The sequence below is a fragment of the Coenobita brevimanus genome, chromosome 78 (genome assembly GCF_032717465.1).
Source record: "Coenobita brevimanus isolate Jiangsu-jjx chromosome 78, ASM3271746v2, whole genome shotgun sequence".
In the NCBI taxonomy this organism is placed as follows: domain Eukaryota; kingdom Metazoa; phylum Arthropoda; class Malacostraca; order Decapoda; family Coenobitidae; genus Coenobita; species Coenobita brevimanus.
Window position 1 is genome coordinate 4,766,745 of NC_137031.1, and position 24,650 is coordinate 4,791,394.

At 43.5% G+C, this 24,650-nt stretch overlaps 1 protein-coding gene and 1 non-coding gene across 2 annotated transcripts in view; one reads left to right on the forward strand and one right to left on the reverse strand.

Annotated features, from left to right (window-relative positions):
- The window catches only part of LOC145408644 (organic cation transporter protein-like), a 108,066-nt gene that overhangs the window by 5,087 nt on the left and 78,329 nt on the right, over positions 1-24,650 (reverse strand). The window contains exon 12 of the mRNA XM_080279328.1: positions 8,537-8,642. Coding sequence (XP_080135454.1) covers positions 8,537-8,642 — 106 coding nt within the window. The remainder of the gene's footprint in view (positions 1-8,536; positions 8,643-24,650) is intronic.
- LOC145408900 (5S ribosomal RNA) lies at positions 2,583-2,701 on the forward strand. Its single transcript, XR_013899009.1, has one exon. It is a non-coding gene; the product is annotated as a 5S ribosomal RNA (ribosomal RNA).

Below are 24,650 nucleotides of genomic sequence, written 5' to 3' on the forward strand. Positions count from 1 at the left end.
GCATTTGTCTAATCAGCTGATCAGGTCAGGTGCGGGTAAGGGGATGGGTCTGCTATGATATGGCAGGGGTAAACCATCTCTGCTGTCGGGCCCTGCTGCGGATGTCACTGATTGCACTGCATAGTTGACCCTCGTGCTGTGTAGTGCGGTGAGAATCTGTCCTTTCTCCCCTTTGGGGCTAAGATGCGAATGAATGTGCTTGAATGGATGAGTAAATTGGGAGTCTGTCGTCCTGTCTTGGTTACTTCCCTTTCCTTGGGGGAAGCAGCCTAGGTATATAGATAGATAGATATAGTTTTCTTTATATATACAGAGAGAGAGAGAGAGAGAGACAGACAGACAGACAGACAGACAGAAAGTAATATGTATATTACATGTGTGTGTGTGTGTGTGTGTGTGTGTGTGTGTATGTGTCCTTGCGGAAGGAACATTTTTTTTTTTAATGCGAGGAAGAAGGAACCAAAGGCCGTGGGCCCGCTATTATTGTTCCTTCCAAGAGAAAAATAAAATACAAGAAAGAGCCAAATTCAAGATCCGTTAATTTCGAGATGCCTGGACACACTGCGTTTGAAAGACCGGAGATCATAGGAAGCAGGAAATACAGACAGAGGGAGACAGTTCCAGAGTTGACCTGTTGCATAAATGAAGGACTGGGAGTAATGGTTAACTCTTGCATTAGAGAGTTGGACAGAAAAGGGATGAGAGTTTGCTGCTAGACGGGTGCTACGCGCCCATTGTAGAGGTGGAGGAATGCATGCAAACAGTTCAGAGGAGCAGTAACAATTGAAGTAGCGGTAGAAAAGAGATAAAGATGCAACAGTGCAGCGAAGAGACAGAGGTTGAAGGGAGTCAGTAAGAGGAGGAGAGTTAATGAGACGAAAAGCCTTTGACTCCACCCTATTGAGAAGAGCTGTATGTGGGGAGCCTCCCCACACATGAGAGTTGTACTCCACACAGGGGCGGATAAAACCCCTGTAAAAAGTAAACAAGTGTGCAGGGGTAAAGCAGGAACGGATTCGGCTTAGCACACCTAATCTATAGGAAGCAGATTTTACAAGAGGTGTAATATATCTTTCCAAGATAAGTCAAGAGTAAATGAAACCCCAAGCATGTTCAAGGATGATGCAGGATTAAGCTGAATATTATTAAACGTTAGTGGGTATACCTGTGGAAGATTTTGTCGGGTTGATCGGTGTATAAACTGAGTCTTTGATGCATTAAAAACAACCAGACTATTTTTATCCTAGTCAGAGATACGAGCCAAGTCGACATTAGGTGTGCCATAGCCTCATCCCTTGTTTGTTGAAGAAAATGCTGAGATGGAGTGATTTAATAATCACTACGAAAAATATATACTTAACACCCCACATCCGTGTACGAATATATGGTGTCCATCATGGGGTCGCTGCACTATGCTACAGTGTGTACAGCCAGAAGTGTTATTTTACCGGTGCTGTAACGGTAAATGACAACGAGGTATTTGACACCTGTTGCAAAAACAAGCACAGCAGAACTGTGCAGTTCCACTCCACAGCAGGAGACTATATGAACCCCAGAGGCTCACAGTAACAGCAAATTCATTAGTTATCCCTGAAACATTCCATGTAAAAATTACCACAGTTAGTTCTAAATATTTTCTGGAACGGTTGCTAGACAACGGTGTCGATCAGAACCAGTTCCTCCACTTCCTCTTCCATGGAGAAGGACTGCACCCTGACCACTGCCAGCGAGCAGTGGAGTGGGAGGAACACTCATTTTCACGGCTATAGCTTTTTTTCAGTAGGGTGGGGTCTTTTAAATTTTATTGAGGGTAAACCAGATGATATTGCTCAATTTACGAAGGATGTCCATTATTGATGGTGTTAATGAAGGTTGTATCTAACTCCTCCGGTTCGAAGAGTCTGCCTGAAGCTGAATATGATTGCCCATCGGCAGCAGGAGCAATATACAAACACGTACTCGGAGTGAAGCAGTTGGTGTTGCCTGCTTTTGCCATTATTGTCATCAAAGGCCCAGTTGTAGACATTAATATCATTCCATTTCCTTACGATGAATAACGAGAGTGTGAACAATGACTTTTGAAACCCAGTGATGCCATCTTCAGAGTACAACATATATTTCTGAATATTAGGTTCAGAGTTTCGCAGTTATTCGTTGAGTGAGTGGATGGTAGTAATTTTGGCAGTTAAATGTGTACCGCTTGTTGAGGTGGTGATGTTTAAGGGGGATCACTTCAAGTGGTGGTGCTGATATGACAGGGAGTTGGAGCCGTCCTTCATTCCCTTTCCTAACACCCGACAAGAAGATGGTGAACTGCAGCAGACATGTTCGGTTTGTATCTCACTGAGGTCACGCACAGATGAACCCCGGGTTACAGCTGATACCACTCCTACTTCTTTCGTATCTTAGAGGGCCCGAGGCTAGGCTACCTTTCTTCAGCTTATTTATGGGCAGAAGACCAACCTACTTCCCTGGCAGGATTATTATGTTATGGAAAACCTCAAGACACCTACTGAGGGTTTGAATCGTTTCGTATATGAGAATGTTGTTACCTCCATCTAAATATCTTAACACTAAACCTAGCCAACGGCCATACCACGTTGAGTACACCGTTTCCCGTCCGATCAGCGAAGTTAAGCAACGTTGGGTCTGGTTAGTACTTGGATGGGTGACCGCCTGGGAACACCAGATGCTGTTGGCATCCCTATGTGTCAAGTGGGGTTGGTGGAGAATTAGTGCCCCTCCCTGTAAAACAATTAACTCTAAGCCGTTGGCCACCCCGTTTGGGATACATGGCGTCTGGCAATGAATGAATGAACACTAAACCAGCTACGAACATGACAGTCAGCAAAACCGTCAGAGATAGGTTTGTAGATTAAGTGACATAGGAAGCTTCGTAGTACTTCTTTCTTGGCGAATTATTTTTCGTATTACACCTTAACAATTTTCTTCCATGGTATATACACTATGTTTTACTCTTCGACAGTTTGTATGGGATACGTAAAAGAGGATAAAAAGTTACAACAGGCAAAACAAATCGCTAAGGGACGGGTGCTATGAAATCACGAAAGACACCACGAATAAGGTCAGTACTGCCAGTGAGGGCTGAAAGAACGCTCTGAACTGCCACATGCATCACCCTCGCTGTTCCATAACTGCTCCCGCCCGCAACCTCTCCACTCTGCCCCAATGCCCCTATTCCACTCCCCCCAAGCCCTTCTCACTTCTTCCTTTTCCCTCCCCACTCCCCGTTCCCCATTGCCCTTTTTATCTCCCCCTTGCCCAGTGTCCCTCCCTCATCCCCACTGCCCCTCCCTCTATTTGCCTCCTCACCACACCACACATATGACCTTTCGTGCTAAAAAATATAAAAAGTCCATTTTGCCCTCCCTGCAATATTACGATAACGCGCAGCGGGAAGACACGATATTGAGAGAGAGAGAGAGAGAGAGAGAGAGAGAGAGAGAGTAAAAACAGAACCAAAGATCTTCAAGAAAAGAGGCAGCGATTATGCGAGTTAGGTGCATTGGTTAGAAAAAACAATAATATAAAGAAATATTGAGAGTTGACGTTTATTTGTTGGGTTACCAGAGACGAAAATCCAATGTGTGTTAACCCTTTTTGCCGCGGTTGGAGCATTAGGTACTGTATTTTTGTTTGCACCACATATTCAAAGGCCTCAAAGACTATCTAGAGTAATTCCTTTACTGTTAATGGTACACCTAGGAGTTTTACTTGGGCTAAAACTAGATGATTATATTTAGCTGAGAGTACTGCTAAATGTCAAAAGGTTAAAAATATTCAAGATTTGCAAGTAATATAATAGGCTGCAAAGAGGAGCAGAATCTAGCATAGGTTTAGGAAAAGATCTATGACCAAGAAGGATATTAGCAAATTACCAACTGACAAGGAAGTGAATCTGTGTTAGAGAAGGGATAAAAGGAGGGATGAGAGTAATAAAGAGAGGGAAAATGTCGAGTATCAAACCAGGAAGGAATAAGAGAATTAATGAGACGAAAGATATAGAGTAGCAGAACAGGAAGTCCAGTAAGTGAAGGAAACGGTGTGAGGGCAAGACAAACACCGAGAGAGAACCGATGTGCTGACCAAAACTCTATGTGTGTGTGTGTGTGTGTGTGTGTGTGTGTGTGTGTGTGTGTGTGTGTGTGTGTGTGTGTGTGTGTGTGTGTATTTATCCAATACCACTACTCGTAGGTTTGTTCCAGAGTCTGAGTAGTCTTCCTACGTGCAAAACATGGCGTCAGACTCCTTCACATGTTACTTCCTACTTAGACTCTAAAATTCTCCTTTCAATCACTATACTGTACATAATAGATTTGTCTCACTTAGGACTGGTGCAAGAGTGTATGAGAGAATTCCACATCAAATGTTATTTTCTTCTTTATGAAAGGCATATGACTGTCAGCTAACGAAAGTATGTTAGTAAATATACATGGAAGGAAATGGGTGAGAGAAGTAGGCTCAGTGATACAAGTAGCGAAGTGTATGTAAAGGATGCTGAGTGAATAACGATGAATAAGTGTGAGTGTGAGCAAATGCTGTAACGTTGTGAGAGACTGAGGATGGATGGGTCTTAATGGAACTCAATAACTCAACAAAACTTACGTAAAACTTATTGAATAAAGTCTTTTCACTATACGAGTGAATGAGAAAGTGTGCGATGTCCAAGGTATGGATAAGACAAGGCTGCTGAAGTAGACAGGGAGTGAGTGTGATCAGTGACATGCTTATGACAGTGTACTAGGTGAATTGGAGACCTAGCTGGAGGGTGAATGGTGGGCGAGGGTAAATAAAATGGTTATAAAATGAGGGGATGAATGTGATTCAAAACATGAGGACCGAGGAGGAGAAATGGGTATGGGGAAGAAATGGCAAGATGGAATAAATGCTATATTGGTAAGAGATGCTGAACGAAAATGTGGAATGATGCAGAACAAAGAGTAAATGAGAATGTATCATAACGAATGGTACGGTGTAGGAAATGAAAATGCCCGGAACAGCTATAGGACTGAGATAATGGAAAAGTAAGAATAGGAGAGAATTGCTGATTGAAAAACGAAGGAGGGGATAACTGAAAGTAATATATATATATATATATATATATATATATATATATATATATATATATATATATATATATATATATATATATATATATATATATATATATATATATATATATATATATATATATATATATATATTATATATATATATATATATATATATATATATATATATATATATATATATATATATATATATATATATATATATATATTATATATATATATATATATATATTATATATATATATATATATATATTATATATATATATATATATATATATATATATATATATTATATATATATATATATATATATATATATATTATATATATATATATATATATATATATATATATATATATATATATATATATATATATATATATATATATTGCCAGACGCCTCAATCCCGTTTGGGGTGGCCACAAACAAATCACCTCCAAGTCGCCCTGTCCCCCGCCATTTCACTGCCCTGCTCCCCAACTCACACCCCCTCTCTCATATACCTCTCCACCCCATCCCTCCATCTCATCCTCGGCCTCCCCCTCCCTTTTCCCCCCTCCACCTCACTCACATACACTCTCTTCGTCAGTCTTTCACCCTCCATCCTCGACACATGGCCAAACCACCTCAGTGTGTTCCTCATAACGTTTCCTATCACATCCACATCCACACCACAACGCTCCTTTATATCCTCATTCGTCAGCCTGTCTCTCCACGTGACTCCACAGGCTCCTCTTAAATAACTCATTTCCACTGCTCTCACTCTTGACTTGTGTCCTTCCAACAATGTCCAAGCTTCACTTCCGTACGTTAGAGTTGGTATCACAATACTGTTATGTAGTAACTTTTTCACTTCCATGCTCACTTCCCTGTTTCTTATCACTGCTTTCAAGGAACCAGCAACCTTTCTTCCCTGCTGTACCCTTTCAAGCACTTCACCCTCCAAACCTCCATCCTTACTCATCACACTACCCAAATACTTAAACGTACTCACATTTTCCAATTCCTCACCATCCAACTTCGCTGTACATTCACTAACTTCACCTCTGCATGGTAGGGAAATTAATGAGGCAAAAACGGCAAAGGATGGTAAGAACAAGAAGAAAACCCAACAGAAACATGAATGAAACTGGTAGGCAGACATTATATGTGTGTATATATATATATATATATATATATATATATATATATATATATATATATATATCATCATCAGCCGTTGAGGTCCACTACAGGACCAGCCTATCCCTACCGAAGCAGGGACGATACAGCCAATGTATCTCTACCCAGAGGCTTAGGCTGTCTGGTAGAGACTGTATGTAGGGTGAGAAGTGCTTGTGAGTGTGATTGTAGTGTTGTAGTGGCTTTGGATGTGTGTGTAGTCTGTGAACCAAGTGTAATCGGCCCCCCTTAAGCCGACTGGGTGCAAGCATACTAGTATGCGACACTGGTTCAACCAGAGCACCCCCTGTGTCCGCCAAAGTGGCAAGTGGCTTGGTGAACACCTCCCAAAGTTTTTACAACTCTGGCGGGAGGCGAACCCGCGCTCACCAGCGTGGGAAACGTACACTCTACTACTGTACCACAGAGGCTCCGTATATATATATATATATATATATATATATATATATATATATATATATATATATATATATATATATATATATAGTACGGCATAAGAATGGAAAAAGAAAAGAGGAAACAAGAGTTAAAGCTATATCTATCCATCACTAATTCTTCAGAAACTAAGTCCTTCCAAAGCTCATTAAAACTGTAAGGAGGTGGTGAGAATGAACTCAAAATAACGTCACTGTAGTGAAGGAGTTAAGATGGCTGATGGGAAGGAATAGGAAGGGAAATATGGAAGGCAGGCCTAAGCAAATAAGAAAATATGAAGAAGGAAAATAAAGAGGGAAGGTAAATGAAACTGAAATTAAGGCAAAAATGGTCGTCAAAACTAAAACAGAAACAAGAAGTGGTGCCAAGGCACAGCAAACCTGCCCCCGGCAGTCATTTAAGTGCTGACGAAAAAGCACAACAGGATATCTAGTAAAGAATGTCACATATCAAATTTGGAGTAAATCGGGTGAAAATTGACGATTTTGGTATGGGCGCTCTCCATTCACTCACTCGATGTGCTGCTGCTCTCGGGTGTCTGCCCTTTCCTCTCCTCCATCCATCTTTTCTTCCATCCTCTTCTGTCTTTCTTTCCCTCACTCTTTCCGCGTCCTTCTGCCTACAGGTGACTTTACACTTCCTCTTCTGTCTTTCTTTCCTTCATTCTTTCCTCTTCCTTCTGCCTGTGGGTGACTCAACACTGAGTGACAAGCCAAACGGTTTCCTGTACAGCAGGAAACCATTTACAACGCTGAGTGGTAACCATATAACCAAATTTTTTCGCCTGGTGGTTTAGTGGCTGATTACGGCGCTCCAATCGGATTGAGCCGGTGAAGGTTTATATCCAAGAGAAGGTTGGGGTTTATTGTTCACGTAATGCCACTCAGGGATGAGTGCGGCTGGTCACTCTCATCTCAAATGTCAGGACCAACTTGCCTAGCGCCGAGCTCCTACGCTCCTTATGGGACAACGTAGGTTTAGATGATGGATGAATGGATGAATGGATTGAGAATTTTAGACCCGGCCCACCTAAGCAAGCTAATTGGGGGGTGACTCCCCTGATGTCATGAGGCATGTAATAGGATGCAAATATGAAAGATACACCTGTGGGTTTTGGTTTCATGGTGATATGACGGATATTAAATGTTATAGTGAGAAATAGATTTTTTTTTTTTGTACTTTTTAAAACGCTTTTGGGGAGCCTACAGCCTAAGCCTTGACCCAGTTTGGCCCCAAATATTAAGGCACAAGAATAGAATAAGAAAAATAGACCTAAAGGACTGATCTAATGAGAGGATAGGAATCATAAACAATGGATGAACGAAGCTGAACGGTAAGCACAACTGTGTCCAAAAAAATTTCAGAGTTAACATCACAAGAGCAAGACACCGTGACGATGTTGTTGTTGCTTAACCCTGGTCTGTCTGTCAGAGCAGACCTATCGACCACATGTAAGCAACTGCTTCTGTGGGACCGTCCTACAAGTACACACAGTGGATGCCCCGGGGAGGGATACGGTGGCATATTTCCCTTCCATATTACGGTTCAGCACCACCACCGGGAACGTCAGCCAGGAACTATGCTCGCCTCCTCGTTTCAAAACGAACCATAGGTTTTTCCCAGAAATATACTTAGTGTGTTTCCTTGGCAAAATTGCCGATTTTTAACCAAAATTAACCCTATCTAGCCTAGCGTCAACCTGTCCCACTAGGGCTGCCTGGCTGAGGGAGGTGGTTCTGAACTGTAATACAGAAGAAAAATATACGATCCAGCGCCCCCTTGTGGTTGACAGCCCCTCACCAAAGCAGAACCAGGGTCCGTACCTTGGCCAGGTGAAGGAAAATATGAGGAGCTTTGGCTCTCGGGTCGACGCCACAGCTGCTCCAGGCAGTGTGCACAGCGTCACCACGTGTAGGCTCCTCGTCAGCACTGGGTGGAAATGTAGAGAGTGCCAATGGAAGAGGCAAAAGATATAAAGCATGGGGTTAAAAATAAAAAAAATGGATAATTGACATCGGAAAAAAAAAAAAATGATTGATGATAGATGAAACAGAAAAATGCAGGTTGGAAACTACTGACTTACACCAATACTGCTACTCCTTTGATTCTGATAACTGTTATTTTTCATTCTACGAAGGAAACTCTCCTGGAACCTTTTTCTTTACCACATGAAGAAAGTGCTGCTTAGTACTGCTGCTTCGCCTGTGATATTTGCTTGTTTCTAGGAAACTGACAAAGATTTTTTCCCTAGTATCTCTTTCTTAGCTAAATAAAAGGCTGCTGCTTAATATGGCTATTCCTTGCTACCTGATGCTTGCGTATTTCTTAAGAACCCGACCATGAATAAAAGCGGTGGTCAGTTGCCTTCATATGTAAATACTGAACAAGCAAAATGACCGCATCAGTTCTGAGTGTGGACGATATCCCAGGGAGTAGACATGTGGGAGCTTATGACCTTTTATTTTACACGTACTGATTTCCGTGACAGTTAAGGACAAGAACATGCATCAGTAGACACACAGGCAGCCACATCTCGGTACCACCCAGTTTGTCAGGCATGCGAAGACACTCTGAATGCATAATATGTCGACTGGGGAAGTAATCCCCTGGGGGTTTGGGGGTTTCATAAATACTCCTCCAGTATCCCTGCTTGTTGTATGAGGCGACCAAAAGGGTTGATGGTGGGTTAGTGCCCAGCCCCGTAAAAAGAACTAACTAAACAAGCAAACAAAGCGCCTCGGACCAGGACGGACCATTCGTTGACGATCAAGGAACGGACAAAGGACGTGGAATGTGAGAGGAGTCAATGATGAAGTGAAAGAAAGACTGTTCAGAGCTTGAGGATGCAAGAGTGGATGTATGTGGATTGACTGAAACTAAATGAAAAGGTGAAAGGATGAGAGAATGGGAGTATGGTTTAGGAATATGTGCGGGAGTTATTGAGAATGAGAGGGCAAGAGAGGGAGTATGTCTAATGATAAGCAAGAAGTGGAAGGAAAATATAAGAGAGTATGGAACACTGGGTGCAAGGATTGTAGGGGTGAGGATGAAAGTAGGTATACAAGATTGGGCGACTGCATGTACGTACTGTATACAGGACCGAGTGGCAAGAGTGAAAGACGAGTTTTGGGCGAGTGTAGAAGCACGTAGGGACAAGTTTGAAGGGAGCAAGAGAGTGTTTTTGACTGGAGACAGGAATGGCAAAGTTGGAAATGTACGAGTGGATGGAGGGGTTGGTCAGTCGGGTGTGCCAGCTGAAGTAGATGGGAATGGTTGTGCTTTGGTGGACATCTGTGCTGGTAGGGGGTTGGCAATAGCCAACACCTTCTTCTGGCATAAGATGATCCACAGGTATATATGGAGAGTCATGAGGAGGATGGATGGTGAACTTGTTGAACAAATGACAATGATAGCTTACGTGTGTGTGGATGAGCGAATGAGAAGACAAGCTGTTGGATGCAAGAGTGTGGAGAGGGTGGGGGAAGGGAATCTCGGACATCACATATTGTTGGCCAAGGTAAGGTTGCAAAGAAAATGGGTGAAGAGACGAAGGGGAAGACAGGAGGAAACAGCTCATGTGAAAAGAGTGGAGAAGTTGCAAGAGAGTGAGAAAATGGCAGAGTATAAGAGCATAGTGGAAGAAAGATTGGGAAGGTATGAGTAAGAGAAGATGGAAGGGGTGGAAGAAGTATGCAAGATATTCATAGAAGAGATAGGCGCAGCGTGCGAGGCGGTTTCAGGAGGAGATGCTGAGGTGTGCAAGGGACAGCATGGTGTAATGATGAGGTGAAACGAGCTGTGGAACAAAAGAAGAAGGCATATAGTGACTGGCTAGCGAATATAGGTAGGAGAGAAGATGAGAGAGAAAAGAGAGAGGTATATGTGAGCAGGAGAAGGGAGGTGAAGAGACTGGTGAAGGAGAGTAAGAAGAGAGTGGATGAAGAGTTTGGGAGGAATCTGAGTGTGAAATGGAAGGAGAGTATGAATTTGTTTTGGAAGGAGGTAAAGTATGTAAGACAGTGTGAAAGGTGAAATAGTAGGGGAGTGAAAGATGGGAATAATAGATTGTTGATGGAGAAGATAGAGAAAATGAGGAGATGGAAGGAGCTCTTTGAGGATTTGTTGAATGTAGAGAGTGAGAGCATTGCGAGTATAAGTGGTTGGGGAATGGCTGGGGGAAGAAGAGATGAGAGGAGGGAGGAAGAGATCAGTTGGCCGGAAGTAGTCGAAGCAAATAAGATCAAAAAGGGAAAGGCCACAGGAATTGATGGAGTGTGTGGTGAAATACTGAAGTATGTGAGTGAGATTGTTGTGGAGTGGATATGGAAGTTGTGTTGATTGGCCTGGGAAGAGGACAGGGTTCCAGAGGACTGGAAATCAGGTATAATTGTTCCTTTAAACAAAGGTTAAAGGGAGAGAGAAGTATGTGGTAACAATAGGAGTATTTGCCTCCTTAGTGTGATTGGAAAAATATGTGGTAGAATATTAATTAATAGGTTTAGGCAGAGGAGCTAGTTGGAGAAAAACAAGGGGGATTTAGAAAGGAAAAAGGGTGTGTAGATCAGATATTTGTTCTAAAATGTTTGGTGGAGAAGTATCTAGAGAAGGGAAAGAAAGTGTATGCTGCCTTCATGGACTTGGAGAAAGCATATGACAGAGTAGATAGGCAAGGTATGTGGAAGGAGTTAAGAATATGTGGAGTGAATGGGAAACTGTTGAGTGCTGTGAAAAATATGGACAAGGGAACTAGGGCTACAGTGCGAGTGGATGGAGAGCTGAGTGAGTTCTTTGATCTAAATGTAGGACTGAAACAGGGATGTATGATGTCTCCATAGCTGTTTAATATATTCATGAATGGGGTTGTAAAGGAGGTGCAAGGTAGGGCAGTGGATGTGGGAGTGGCTCTAACGAATGAGGGTGAGGTGTGGAAGATTCCGGTGTTGCTGTTTGCTGATGATACAGTATTGTTGAGTGAAGATGAATGGGAATTGCAAGGTTTGGTTAATGAATTTGGGACAGTGTGTAAGAATCTGAAAGATAATGTAAACAAGAGTAGAGTTATGGTGTTTGAGAGGAACGAAGTCGCAGAATGCACAGTGAGGTTGGAAGGTGAGATATGGAGAATGTGTGTGCTCTCAAGTACCTGGGTAGTGTGATGAGTAAGGACGGAAGTTTTGGGGAGGAAGTGCTTGAAAGGGTACAGCAGGGAAGGAAGATTGTTGGATCAATGAAAGCGGTGATGAGAAATAAGGAGCTGAGTATGGAAGTTAAGAAGTCACTGCATGATAGTATTGTGATCCCTACCCTGACGTATGGAAGCGAGGCGTGGACCTTGCCAGAGGAGAACAAGGCAAGAGTGAGAGCAGTGGAAATGAGTTACCTGAGGGGAGCATGTGGAGTGACATTGAGGGACAGGTTGACGAATGAAGAAGTGAAGGAACGTTGTGGGTTGGATGTGGATGTAATTGAGAAAACTAGGAGAAATATCTTGAGGTGGTTTGGACATGTGGAGAGAATGGATAATGAAAGTCTGACTAAAAGGGTGTGTGTAGGTGAACTGGAGGGAGGGAGAGGGAGGGGAGACCGAGGATGAGATGGATGGATGGTTGGTGATCATAATGGTGATGACGTTGTGTGCTTTGTGGTGATGGTAGTGTTGTGGTGTTGATGATGGTGTTGCAGTGATATTGATGATGGAGGTAAGGGTGGTGGTGATAGTGATGTGTGGGTGGTGGTGATGGTAGTGTGTAGGCGGTGGTGGCTGTGATGTGTGGGTGGTGGTGATGGTGGTGTGTGTGTGTGATGGTGACATGTGGATGGTGGTGATGGTGGTGTCTGAGTGGTGGTGATAGTGATGTGTGGGTGGTGGTGATGATGGTGTGTGGGTGGTGGTGATGGTGATGTGTGTGTGGTGGTGGTGATGGTGATGTGTGTGTGGTGGTGATGGTGATGTCTGAATGGTGATGATGATGATGATGATGTCTGAGTGGTGGTGATGGTGATGTGTGGGTGATGGTGATGTGTGGGTGGTGGTGATGATGGTGTGTGGGTGTTGGTGATGGTGATGTGTGGGTGGTGGTGATGGTGATGTCTGAATGGTGATGACAAGGTTCGAGGAAGGTCGGTCCCCGTCACGGCAGTGAAACGTACCAGTTTTGGTGGTGAGGTGAGGGCGCTCTGCACTACAGTGATACCCCCAAAGTCAGAACTGTTGCTCCAGTGTAAGGTGAGAGGTTCTTTTGATTGCTGTATAGTGGTAATGGAGCCTGATGTATGGTGCAAGACGAAGGCCGGAGTGATGGTCGGGAGAACGCTGGTGGAAACAGATGCAGATGAAGTGCCAATTGAGGTGGCCAATTTCTCCCGTGAAACACAGAAGATCAATTGGGGAGAAATTCTGGAACTGTGCCAGGCTGTGGACCCTGAGTGGCATCAAAGGAAGGCCTGTAAAAGGAGCGTAGTCAAGGAAAACGGATACCTACCAGACCACGTACAAGACCTATTCTCACCACCACTCAGACATCGTCATCATCATCATCATTCAGACATCATCATCACCACCACACACACATCACCATCACTACCACACACACATCACCATCCCCACCACCCACACATCACCATCACTACCACCCACACATCACCATCACCACCACCCACACACCATCATCACCACCACCCACACATCACTATCACCACCACTCAGACACCACCATCACCACCACCCACACATCATCATCACCACCACCCACACACCACCATCACCACCACCCACACACCATCACCACCACCCACACATCATCATCACCACCACCCACACACCACCATCACCACCACCCACACATCATCATCACCACCACCCACACACCACCATCACCACCACCCACACACCATCATCACCACCACCCACACATCACCATCACCACCACTCAGACATCATCATCATCATCACCATTCAGACATCACCATCACCACCACCCACACATCACCATCACCACCACCACACACACATCACCATCACTACCACACAATCACCATCACCACCACCCACACACCATCATCACCACCACCCACACATCACTATCACCACCACTCAGACACCACCATCACCACCACCCACACATCACCATCACACACACACACCACCATCACCACCACCCACACATCACCATCACACACACACACCACCATCACCACCACCCACACATCACTATCACACACACACACCACCATCACCACCACCCACACATCACAGCCACCACCGCCCACACATTACCATCACCACCCACACATCACTATCACCACCACCCTTACCTCCATCATCAATATCACTGCAACACCATCATCAACACCACAACACTACCATCACCACAAATCACACAACGCCATCACCATTATGATCACCAACCATCCATACACCACCATCACCATCAACCAGCCACCATCATTTGACTTAAGAGACAGTTCCCCACAGACCCAGACTACGCACCTTTCACTTACAACCTGACGAAGCACATCATTAACAACCTCAAGCACTCATCTGCCTGTGGACCAGACAACATTAGCAACAGTCACCTTAAACACCTAGGACCACAAGGCATACAAGCACTCACCAACATATCAAACTACAGCTACTCACACAACATAATACCCAACATCTGGAAGCATGGCAATATCATCACTATCCCTAAACCCAACAAAGACCCCATGTTACCCTCCTCACATCGCCCCATCACACTCCTCTGCACCCCCTCTAAAGTCACTGAACGACTAGTACTACAGTACAACTAGTCACACCTCACATTCCCCTAGCCCAGTCACAACATGGTTTTAGACCACTACACTCCACAAACACCCTTCTTACAAACCTTACGCAGAGAGTTTTCGATGGCATGAATTCAGCTACCTCACATTCCCCTAGCCCAGTCACAACATGGTTTTAGACTACTACACTCCACAAACACCCTTCTTACAAACCTTACGCAGAGAGTTTTCGATGGCATGAATTCAGCTAGGCCACCACACAGAACACTTCTAATCACACTAGACATTAGCAAACCTTTTGATGCCATCCCCCGCCACAACCTCACAAACAAAATACTCAACACAAACATGCACAATAACACGAAAAGATGGCTGGCAAACTACTTAGCAGGCAGATGTGCACACGTAACATTTGCCGGTCAGTCTTCTAACATCAGAAACTTCACAAACGGCGTCCCCCAAGGATCTGTTTTGTCCCCTACACTCTTTAACTTATACATGCACGACATACCCACACCTCACACCCCACAGGTACACATAGCTTCCTATGCAGATGATATAACACTTACATTCACGCACCAAAACGCAAACACAGCTGCACACATCATTCAACCTTATCTCAACACACTACACGAATAGTTTACCACAAACAGGCTCCAAATAGCCCCAGCCAAATCTACAGTGACTCTTTTCACAAATTGGACAGCAGAACACAGTCACATCCCACACCTCACCATAAACAACACTTCCCTACCACACACACACACACACATCCTTGGTGTAACATACAATACATCAATGTCATTTAAACAACACATCACAAACATTAAAAATAAAATAACACCAAGACGCAATGCGTTGAGGTCACTTGCCCATACAACATTCGGACACAACAAAGAAACTACCACCACAGTATACAAACAATACATACGTTCAGTGATGAATTATGCAAGCCCTGCCTGGGCTTCTAACCTCACCAAAACACACTACAACACTCTACAGACCATACAGAACAAGGCCCTAAAAATAATCACAGGCTGCACAGCTACTACACCCACAGACCACCTACATCAAGAAACCAAAGTCCTCAAAGTCAAGGGTCACCTAGACATGAGAGGCACCCAGTTTCTTGCTGCAGCCTCCACAAACCCACAACATTCACTACAGTACATGGCAGCACATTCACCCACACCAAGGAATATCAAAACAACACCCAGCACACGATACCATACACAAATACTGTCATCTCTCCCCCCTCGCCCACCTGAGACCTGCTTCCAGAAGCATATCCACACTCAGATCACTCTCCGCTCCATTCAGCCACTTAAAGACAACACACAGCTGCACGCACGGCCTCCTGACATCCACCCTTCTGAATCCTATCTTCCTCATGAGGACAGAGTCCACCTGGCCAGGCTGAGATGTGGGCACCATCCAGCCCTCTTAAGCTACCAGAATAGGCTGGATGACTCCGTCTCTGATGCCTGTCCAGGATGCAACACAGCACCCCATACTATTAAGCACATTATGGAAGATTGCATTGCACACAATCACCTATGCCAACAACACAATATATACTCTTTGAGAGTGCTGTGGGAAAGCCCGGTCTCGGCCATGGCCTTTCTAAGGGACTCGGGTCTGTTCGGCCAGACTGCCTAGGGAACAACTACCACTACTGCTACTACCGGCCACCAACATCACCACTACTCACACACACCACCATGCACATTCACCACCACCAACACACCACCACACACATAAACCATCACTCACACACACCGCCATGCACATACACCACCACTCACACTCCACCATACACATACACCACCACTCACACACCACCACTCACATACACAACCACACACACACACACACACCACCTCGCATATAACTACCACTCACACACACCACCACTTACACACACCACCACTCACACACAAAACCATGCATATACACCACCACTCACACACACCACCATACACATACACCACCACTCACATACACCATCACTCACACACACCACCACGCATATACACCACCACTCACACACACCACAACTCACTGACACCACCATACACATACACCACCACTCACACACACCACCATGCACATACACCACCATTCACACACACCACCATGCACATACACAACCACTCACACACACCATCACTCATATACACCACCACTCACACACACCACCATGCAAATCACCACTCACACACACCACCATGCACATACACCACCACCCACACACACCACCACGCACATATAACACCACCCACACACACCACCATGTACATACACCACCACTCACACACACCACCATACACATACACCACCACTCACTCATACCACCATGCTCATACACCACCACTCACACACACGACCACGCACATACACCACAACCCACACACACCACCACGCACATATAGCACCTCTCACACACCACCACTCACATACACCACCACTCACACACATCACCATGCACATACACAACCATTCACACACACCACCATGCACATACACCACCACTCACACACACCACCATGCACATACACCACCACTCACACACACCACCACGCACATACACCACCACTCACACACACCACCATGCACATACACCACCACTCACACACACACCACCACGCACATATACCACCACTCACACACACCACCATGCACATACACCACCACTCACATACACCATCACTCACACACACCACCACTCACATACACCATCACTCACACACACCACCACGCACATACACCACCACTCACACACACCACCATGCACATACACCACCACTCACATACACCATCACTCTCACACCACCACGCACATACACCAACATTCACACACACCACCATACACATACACCACCACTCACACACACCACCACGCACATACACCACCTCTTACACACACTACCATTCACATACACCACCACTCACACACACCACCATACACATACACCACCACTCACACACACTACCACGAACATACACTACCACTCACACACACCACTACACACATACACCACTATTCACACACACCACCATGCACATACACCACCACTCACACACACCACCACTCACATACACCATCACTCACACACACCACCACGCACATACACCACCACTCACACACACCACCATGCACATACACCACCACTCACACCACCACTCACATACACCATCACTCACACACACCACCACGCACATACACCACCACGCACACACACCACCATACACATACACCACTCACACACACCACCACGCACATACACCACCTCTCACACACACTACCATTCACATACACCACCACTCACACACACCACCATACACATACACCACCACTCACACACACTACCACGAACATACACTACCACTCACACACACCACTACACACATACACCACCATTCACACACACCACCATGCACATACACCACCACTCACACCATCACGCACATACACCACCACCCACATACACCACCACTCACACACACCGCTACGCACATGCACCACCACTCACACACACACCACCATGCACATACACCACCACTCAGACACACCACCACTCACATACAACACCACGCATATACACTACCACACACCCACACACACCACCACGCACATACACCACCACTCACACACCACCACGCACATACACCACCACCCACACACACCACCCTTCACATACACCACCACTCACACACACTACCCTTCACATACACCACCACCCATACACACAATCGCCGTCACTACTCTAACACCGCCATCTAAACATGTGCAAATCACCTGCCAATTTCAGTCAACAGCATTGTCATGCATTTAGATGGCATTTTTTTTTTTCATCCTTGATGAACTGTATAGCAGTCAGCCACGGTGTATATAATCATAACAGTATGAAATGCATGCCTATTGTGCTTTACATAAATTAAATTCTTTTCCCTACTTACCAATTTGCATAGTTAGAGACTTTGACGTAAAATCCATAGTTACGTGTCTTATTGTAGGTGAAGATTATGACTTGATAAGATACTGATTATCTGCCTTAACAAACCGCGTTCAGTCGATATATACCCAAACTAACTCATCATCATCTTCTTCTTCTTCTTCTGTTTCTTCCGCCTCTTCTTTTTTCCTCTTTGTGTTACCATTCAGTTCCGCCTCCCAGTCATATCGATGCCATCACTTTAGTTCGTCCCTCTCCCGTACCAAGGTTAGTGTTACCAGACCAAATCACCCGCGGGGATCATCAGTGGGGAGGTGTTTAATTTCTATGAGTTGACATACATTCGGGGTTCATCTTGTTTGCTTTGGACCTAAAGTAACCTGGTGTGTGTGTGTGTGTGTGTGTGTGTGTGTGTGTGTCTATGTTATGGATTATCTTTTCTGGTTTTATTATTTATTTTGTTTCTTTTTCCGTATAAGAATGTAGTAGTGTTTCCATTTTAAATACTTATCTTCAGTAAAAGGAAATCGGATCTGCTTTGGTGCTGCAGCTCTGAAATATATAAATTTCAGGGAAAGAGAATCACAAAGCACAGGGTTGCTTGTAGCTCTGCTGCCCAATCACCAATACACATCTAGGATCTATGCCAGAAACACGACCTACATTTATAAACACATCGTCACCGAGTCTGCAACTTTCGCTGAACAGATATCTCAGAGAGCAAGACTTCCCACAGACCTATGTACTGTACCAAGATTTTGAGGTCCTCCGTTATTTGATATAAAATTTGATTACTGTACATCCGAAACTTTAAAATGTGTCACCACTTGTGATTGCAGACCTTCGCTACAATCATTTTTAATTATTGTATACCTTCCCTGTATTTGCATATTTCAGTGTGCCTTCCTAAGTTCTCTCTCCGTTTTATCCTAACGTCACTGCATCACTGTGCATGAGTGGTTCCCCACATTAGCTGTACATCCCAGCACTTCATTATATTTCCCCTGTCTTATTTCCATGCCTTCAATGTAATGCATTACCACTGTACTACTCAACCTCAGTTCTATTACTATAAGTTCACTAAGCATTGAGTTGTCCTTTCTTCACACTTTCTCGAACACACAAGGAAGCAATCAACAATCCCTTGGGAACTAACATAGAATGTTATCTACAGCAAGGATGAAGGTCAATATCGAAGATATAAAGACAGAACGAGAGCTGTCCACAGGCTTCGCCCCTTGACGGAATGTGTTTGTACAACCTCTCGTTCACATTATAAAACAAACGTATACTAACCAAACGTGTACTGTGATAATGGACTCCCCCGTCTTGTGTGTGTGTGTGTGTGTGTGTGTGTGTGTTACAAAGTACAATACGTAAAAGTAAAAAATTTCCCCCCAATTTTTTTCAGTGGTCAACCGGCACCCCTGCGCGTCCACAAGCTCCACCACCGGTTAGAACGCCCTAGTTGGAGTGACGGCCTTCCATTGGTTCCATCCTTAAGAGGTGACTGGGGGTTTTCGCTCATGTAATGCCACCAAGGGATGTAGCCTGATAATCAACACCGAGATATATATTGGACAACTGCAGCCAGAGGATGGGGTAATTAGGAATTACCTGGTATTGTTGGTACCGATGTTACCAGATATTCTGTTACTGGGCAGTACGTCGTAACTATATAAACGTTATTAGAAGAGTTTATCGTAAGTACAATGAATGCAAATACTATGGAGTCACTGATAAATGAATCCTATATTGCAGTTTTGTAGCTTGAATAGAATTTTATCGTTCTGGTACAGTACATGGTTTTCACATGTTCTGTTAATGGCAGGAGACAAATATCGAATACAAAGCCATATAAAATGTGGACTGGTATAAATGTAAAATAAAATGTATGTAGGTACATGTTTCGTGTGCCTTTCTATGTGCTTGCATGTAAATAAATGAATATATTCCATTTGCCAGTTTACTACAGATATACCGCTATGCAGAACAAGTTAAGTGTAAAAAACTCAATTAACCTGTGAATAAATTCCTAGTCATACCTAAACGGTATGCTTTTAACTTGATTGCTGAAAAAAAAAAATGTACTAAACTATTTCGAAACATGCTACATATCAAGTTATCGTTTACTCATTCATAATTTTATATGGCCATAGATATATTTCGTAAAATTGGAAGAAATTCAATAAAATGAAGCGCATTTTATGTATGGCTTGTATGGCCCATGAGAATGAACAGAAAGTTATGAAGGATAACCTCGAAGTTAATGGATGTGTGATCCATTTCACAGGCCACTCTGTTAATAGTTCTAATACCTTTGCACTTCCGTGTCGCTGTTGTTGCATCTCTAATGCCCAGTTTGTTGGTGGGAAGCAGAGTGAAGGTGACGATAATGATAAATCTGTAATCCATATTACAGTGGAGGCATATGTTACGACGCTGCCTTTATACAGTTCTTGTTTTGAATTTGTCATGAAAATCTGTTCACTTCGGAACTGACTCTATGGTTCTTGATCAGATGCCTCTTTCAAGAGTTATTATGGAAAGAAAAAAGTGTGTGTGTGTGTGTGTGTGCTCAGCATGCCCTGTCGTTGTACAACCTACGTACAGTGAGAATCATGAGTTTCTTCTAGTGAATGCTGTTATTTGGATGAATATAAAGGCTGTACCAGAATTTAGAATTCAAACAATGTATCCTAATTTGAATCAAATCATCTGAAGATAGCTCTATCTGTCTACCTGTCAATCTACCTATAGAGGGAGAGAAAGATACGCTGATAGATATATCCGTCATCTGCTATTAGAAATAGAATTTATAGGTGTAACCGAAGTCTGTTTTTCTCACCACGTCTCACATCGGATCACGCATACACAAGCGAGCGCGCGAGCGCACACACACACACACACACACACACACACACACACACACACAAAGGTCACTTTCGGGATTCACATACTCGTGTACAAAAGGATGCATAAAATGATGCTTATCGACTGCATGAATGTTAGTACGACAGATAATACATTTTGTGATAAGTTGGAGTTTTGCCCTAGATGCCGACACGTAGCCGTCGATATTACAATCCAGGTCCCTTTAGATTTGCAATGTTTGTACGAATAGGCATGGTTCATGTATAAGTACCATGACCACCATGTCCAGGTACAATTTTTCCCCGCTGTAGAAGAGAAACACTGATTAACCTTTTCATCAGGTTTAGGTCTTTTTATAGGTTATCACCGCCACACACAGATGACTTCATTTAATTTAGGAAAGCCCTATGTTACTAAAGGGTTTGATGAAGACTCTATAGCATTTCCGGTTCGAAAAGTGTCTCATAAGCTAAATAAAATCGTTTAGAGGTAGCGAAATCAAATAAAAATGACGCCATTGTAGTGCTGTGGTTAGGTTTATGCTGGTGTTGCCTCACCATGTTTTTAACAACTGGGCAACAAAACTTTTATATTGGATTATTTTCCTTATATATACCTCATGAAGGGTCGCCATGAAGTTCTTGATCAATGCACGGAATACAGGAGACGAATTACATATCAGTGTTTATTATCACCAACCTGTCTGCAGGTGCAGATAATCACTCTTAGGCCCGAATGCAAGAACGAGGCTTCAGCCGGACTTGGCCCTTGAGTCAGTCGCAGGCTCTACATCCAAGTCCGACTCAAGCCTCGTTAGGGTATTATGGCTTTAGGCACCTATGACATGCTTTTCGGATGATAAAGTCGTCTAACGATATATACAATAAGCTAGTAGTGATATCCCGACCGTAGGATGGTGAACGATGATAGTATTAACATTCCCAGGTTGTAATGCTACTTTCAGCTGAAAATAATACCTTAATAACTAGGATAAGATACGAGTATCAGAGATACCCCGGCCTTGAAAGGGTTCAAGCTGGATGGACTAACACTCCCAGGCACTTGTGCTTACTTTAGGCTTAATAAAATAACTTAAAAATAACTAGAATAACATACCACTGATGTCTCGGCCATGAAAGGGTTGACGGTGAGTGGATTAACTGTTGGCAGAATAAAATCAAATGGCATTAGCTAGAATAAAATACTGGATTTTTCCCGGCGATGAAAAGGCTAATAAGACAGCATTAATAAGACAGCATTAACACTCAGATTCCTACACTCGTACAAACTATTTGTTGAGTAAAATCGTCTGGTGTTAGCCAGGTTAAAACACTAGAGTTCTGTTGATCATAAGAGGATTAACGGTGACAGTATTATCACCTTCAGGCTTTCAGGATATATTCATGGCTGAATATACTCATCTAGCGTTATAAGGCAAAAAATACCAGGAGGGGTTTACGGTGTTAGCACCTGCTGAAATATAAATCTAGAACTGTGCCGACCATGAGAGGGTAAATAAGGTTAGGTATATTCAGATACACATGTTCTCTCATCCACATGTGCTGGAGGTGAACATATCTGCTTTAAGAAGTGGCTACATAAATTGTTTTACCTGCAACGTGCGTTTTACCTTTATTACTAGAGTTAATTACTGCACACCGCGTGACAACAGCCATACAGTTACTAAAGTTGTTATTTACAGTGAGTAAAACAATTGCTGTGATGTGGGTGTTAGAGTTTATTTTTATAGCTTAAACTGCACATTTACGACCATTGTTACCGTTTTATGGTCATTTACTGTATACTACTAGTGAGTTGTCGCATAAGTTACTTTCACTAAGTCACCTCACTACACAAGTCACCCTAGAATAAGTTATCGTAATGTGCCACATAGCCACAGCTTGTGTTATCAATTGCATGTTTGCCAATGTTGACATGGAAAGAGAACCACTAAAATTTTTGACATATGTGGAACAGAAGGAGTTTCTTATGTCTCCACTAAGTGTTTATGGAAAAGAAAACGATCATTTTTCATGTCAATAAAATCTCAACCAGTCGGTATAGTAATAACAAAACATATAACAGCCACAAAGAAGCTTGTTCCAACTCGGATCGGGTCAATCATTTCTAGATTGCAATGCCCACATAACAGCAGCCGTTTTACTACTAGAACTGCCTGTCTTCGTCGTTGCTGTAGTCTCATGAACACCGTGGACTACAGGCTGAAACTATCTCCTGCGGTCCACCATACTCTTTTCGGGGGATTGGAAGGAGTTATGGGATGCATGTATAACCACCGTCCTGTTGCATCTGTACCAGTACCTGAATGCGTCCCTTTCCAGCACTCCCGCCCCTCATACAGCGGCAATATTCGTCGGATGCTCTACCAATCTGGCACCAAAACCCATCACCATCCAAGTCTGTCCCGCCCACTCCTGTCTACCCGGCTCACCCTTTTCTACTTTTGCCATAAATACACACCTTAATCTACAGTACCTTACCTCATCGTCTCATCTTTGCTGTGATTGACGATTCCCATCTTCCCAGTCGGATCATATCCTTCTTACTTCATCTAGCTGCTAAAATTTTTTCTGGTGAACCTTGAATTATTACCACTGCAAACTTTCTCAACACCCCCCCCCACCTCTTCTCTACCCTCTTGAGGGTAGGAAGGCGGTAATAATGAGAGTACAAATATAGTATTTAGAACAGTAATTAGGAGTAGAAGTTAGGAAGTTGAATCATTTAGTAGTAGTAGTGTCATAAAGTATAGGACTAAGTTACAGTTAAGGGGGTACGAGTGGGAAACCTTATATGTAAGGAATGTTATAAGATTAGGCTAAAGAGCAGGAAGCCTCAGTTCGTCACTAATTAAATTAAGATGGTTATGTTAGGAGACAATAAGGCTAGGCTTGAACAGGTTTATAGGCTAGCTTTGCACCCCCGTACAAAATACTGTTAACTTATGGACCACTGAATTAAATTTTCCCATTTACCCTGGATAAGCAACCTTACCAGCCATAACACTGTAGTAAACCTGCAGTAGGATATACCTCACGGAAAAAAAAAATTGTTATGCATTTAAGGAGCTGCAAAAATACTGGAAAAACTTAAAATCATTCTTCTTTTTGTTTTAACCTAAAGCTGAATATCAGATCATTTTCTAATTACCAAAAATGTAGTAAACCTGTGCACGTGCATATTATGGAGTGCATTGTCACCTCTGCGATCCAGACTTTTACATGGTCAAAAGGGGCAGAAAACAAGTCACTATTGATGACCAATGTGTGCTGGAACGGTCGGGAACTCAGATTGATGGAGACTCTCTCCCATTAGCAGCCTC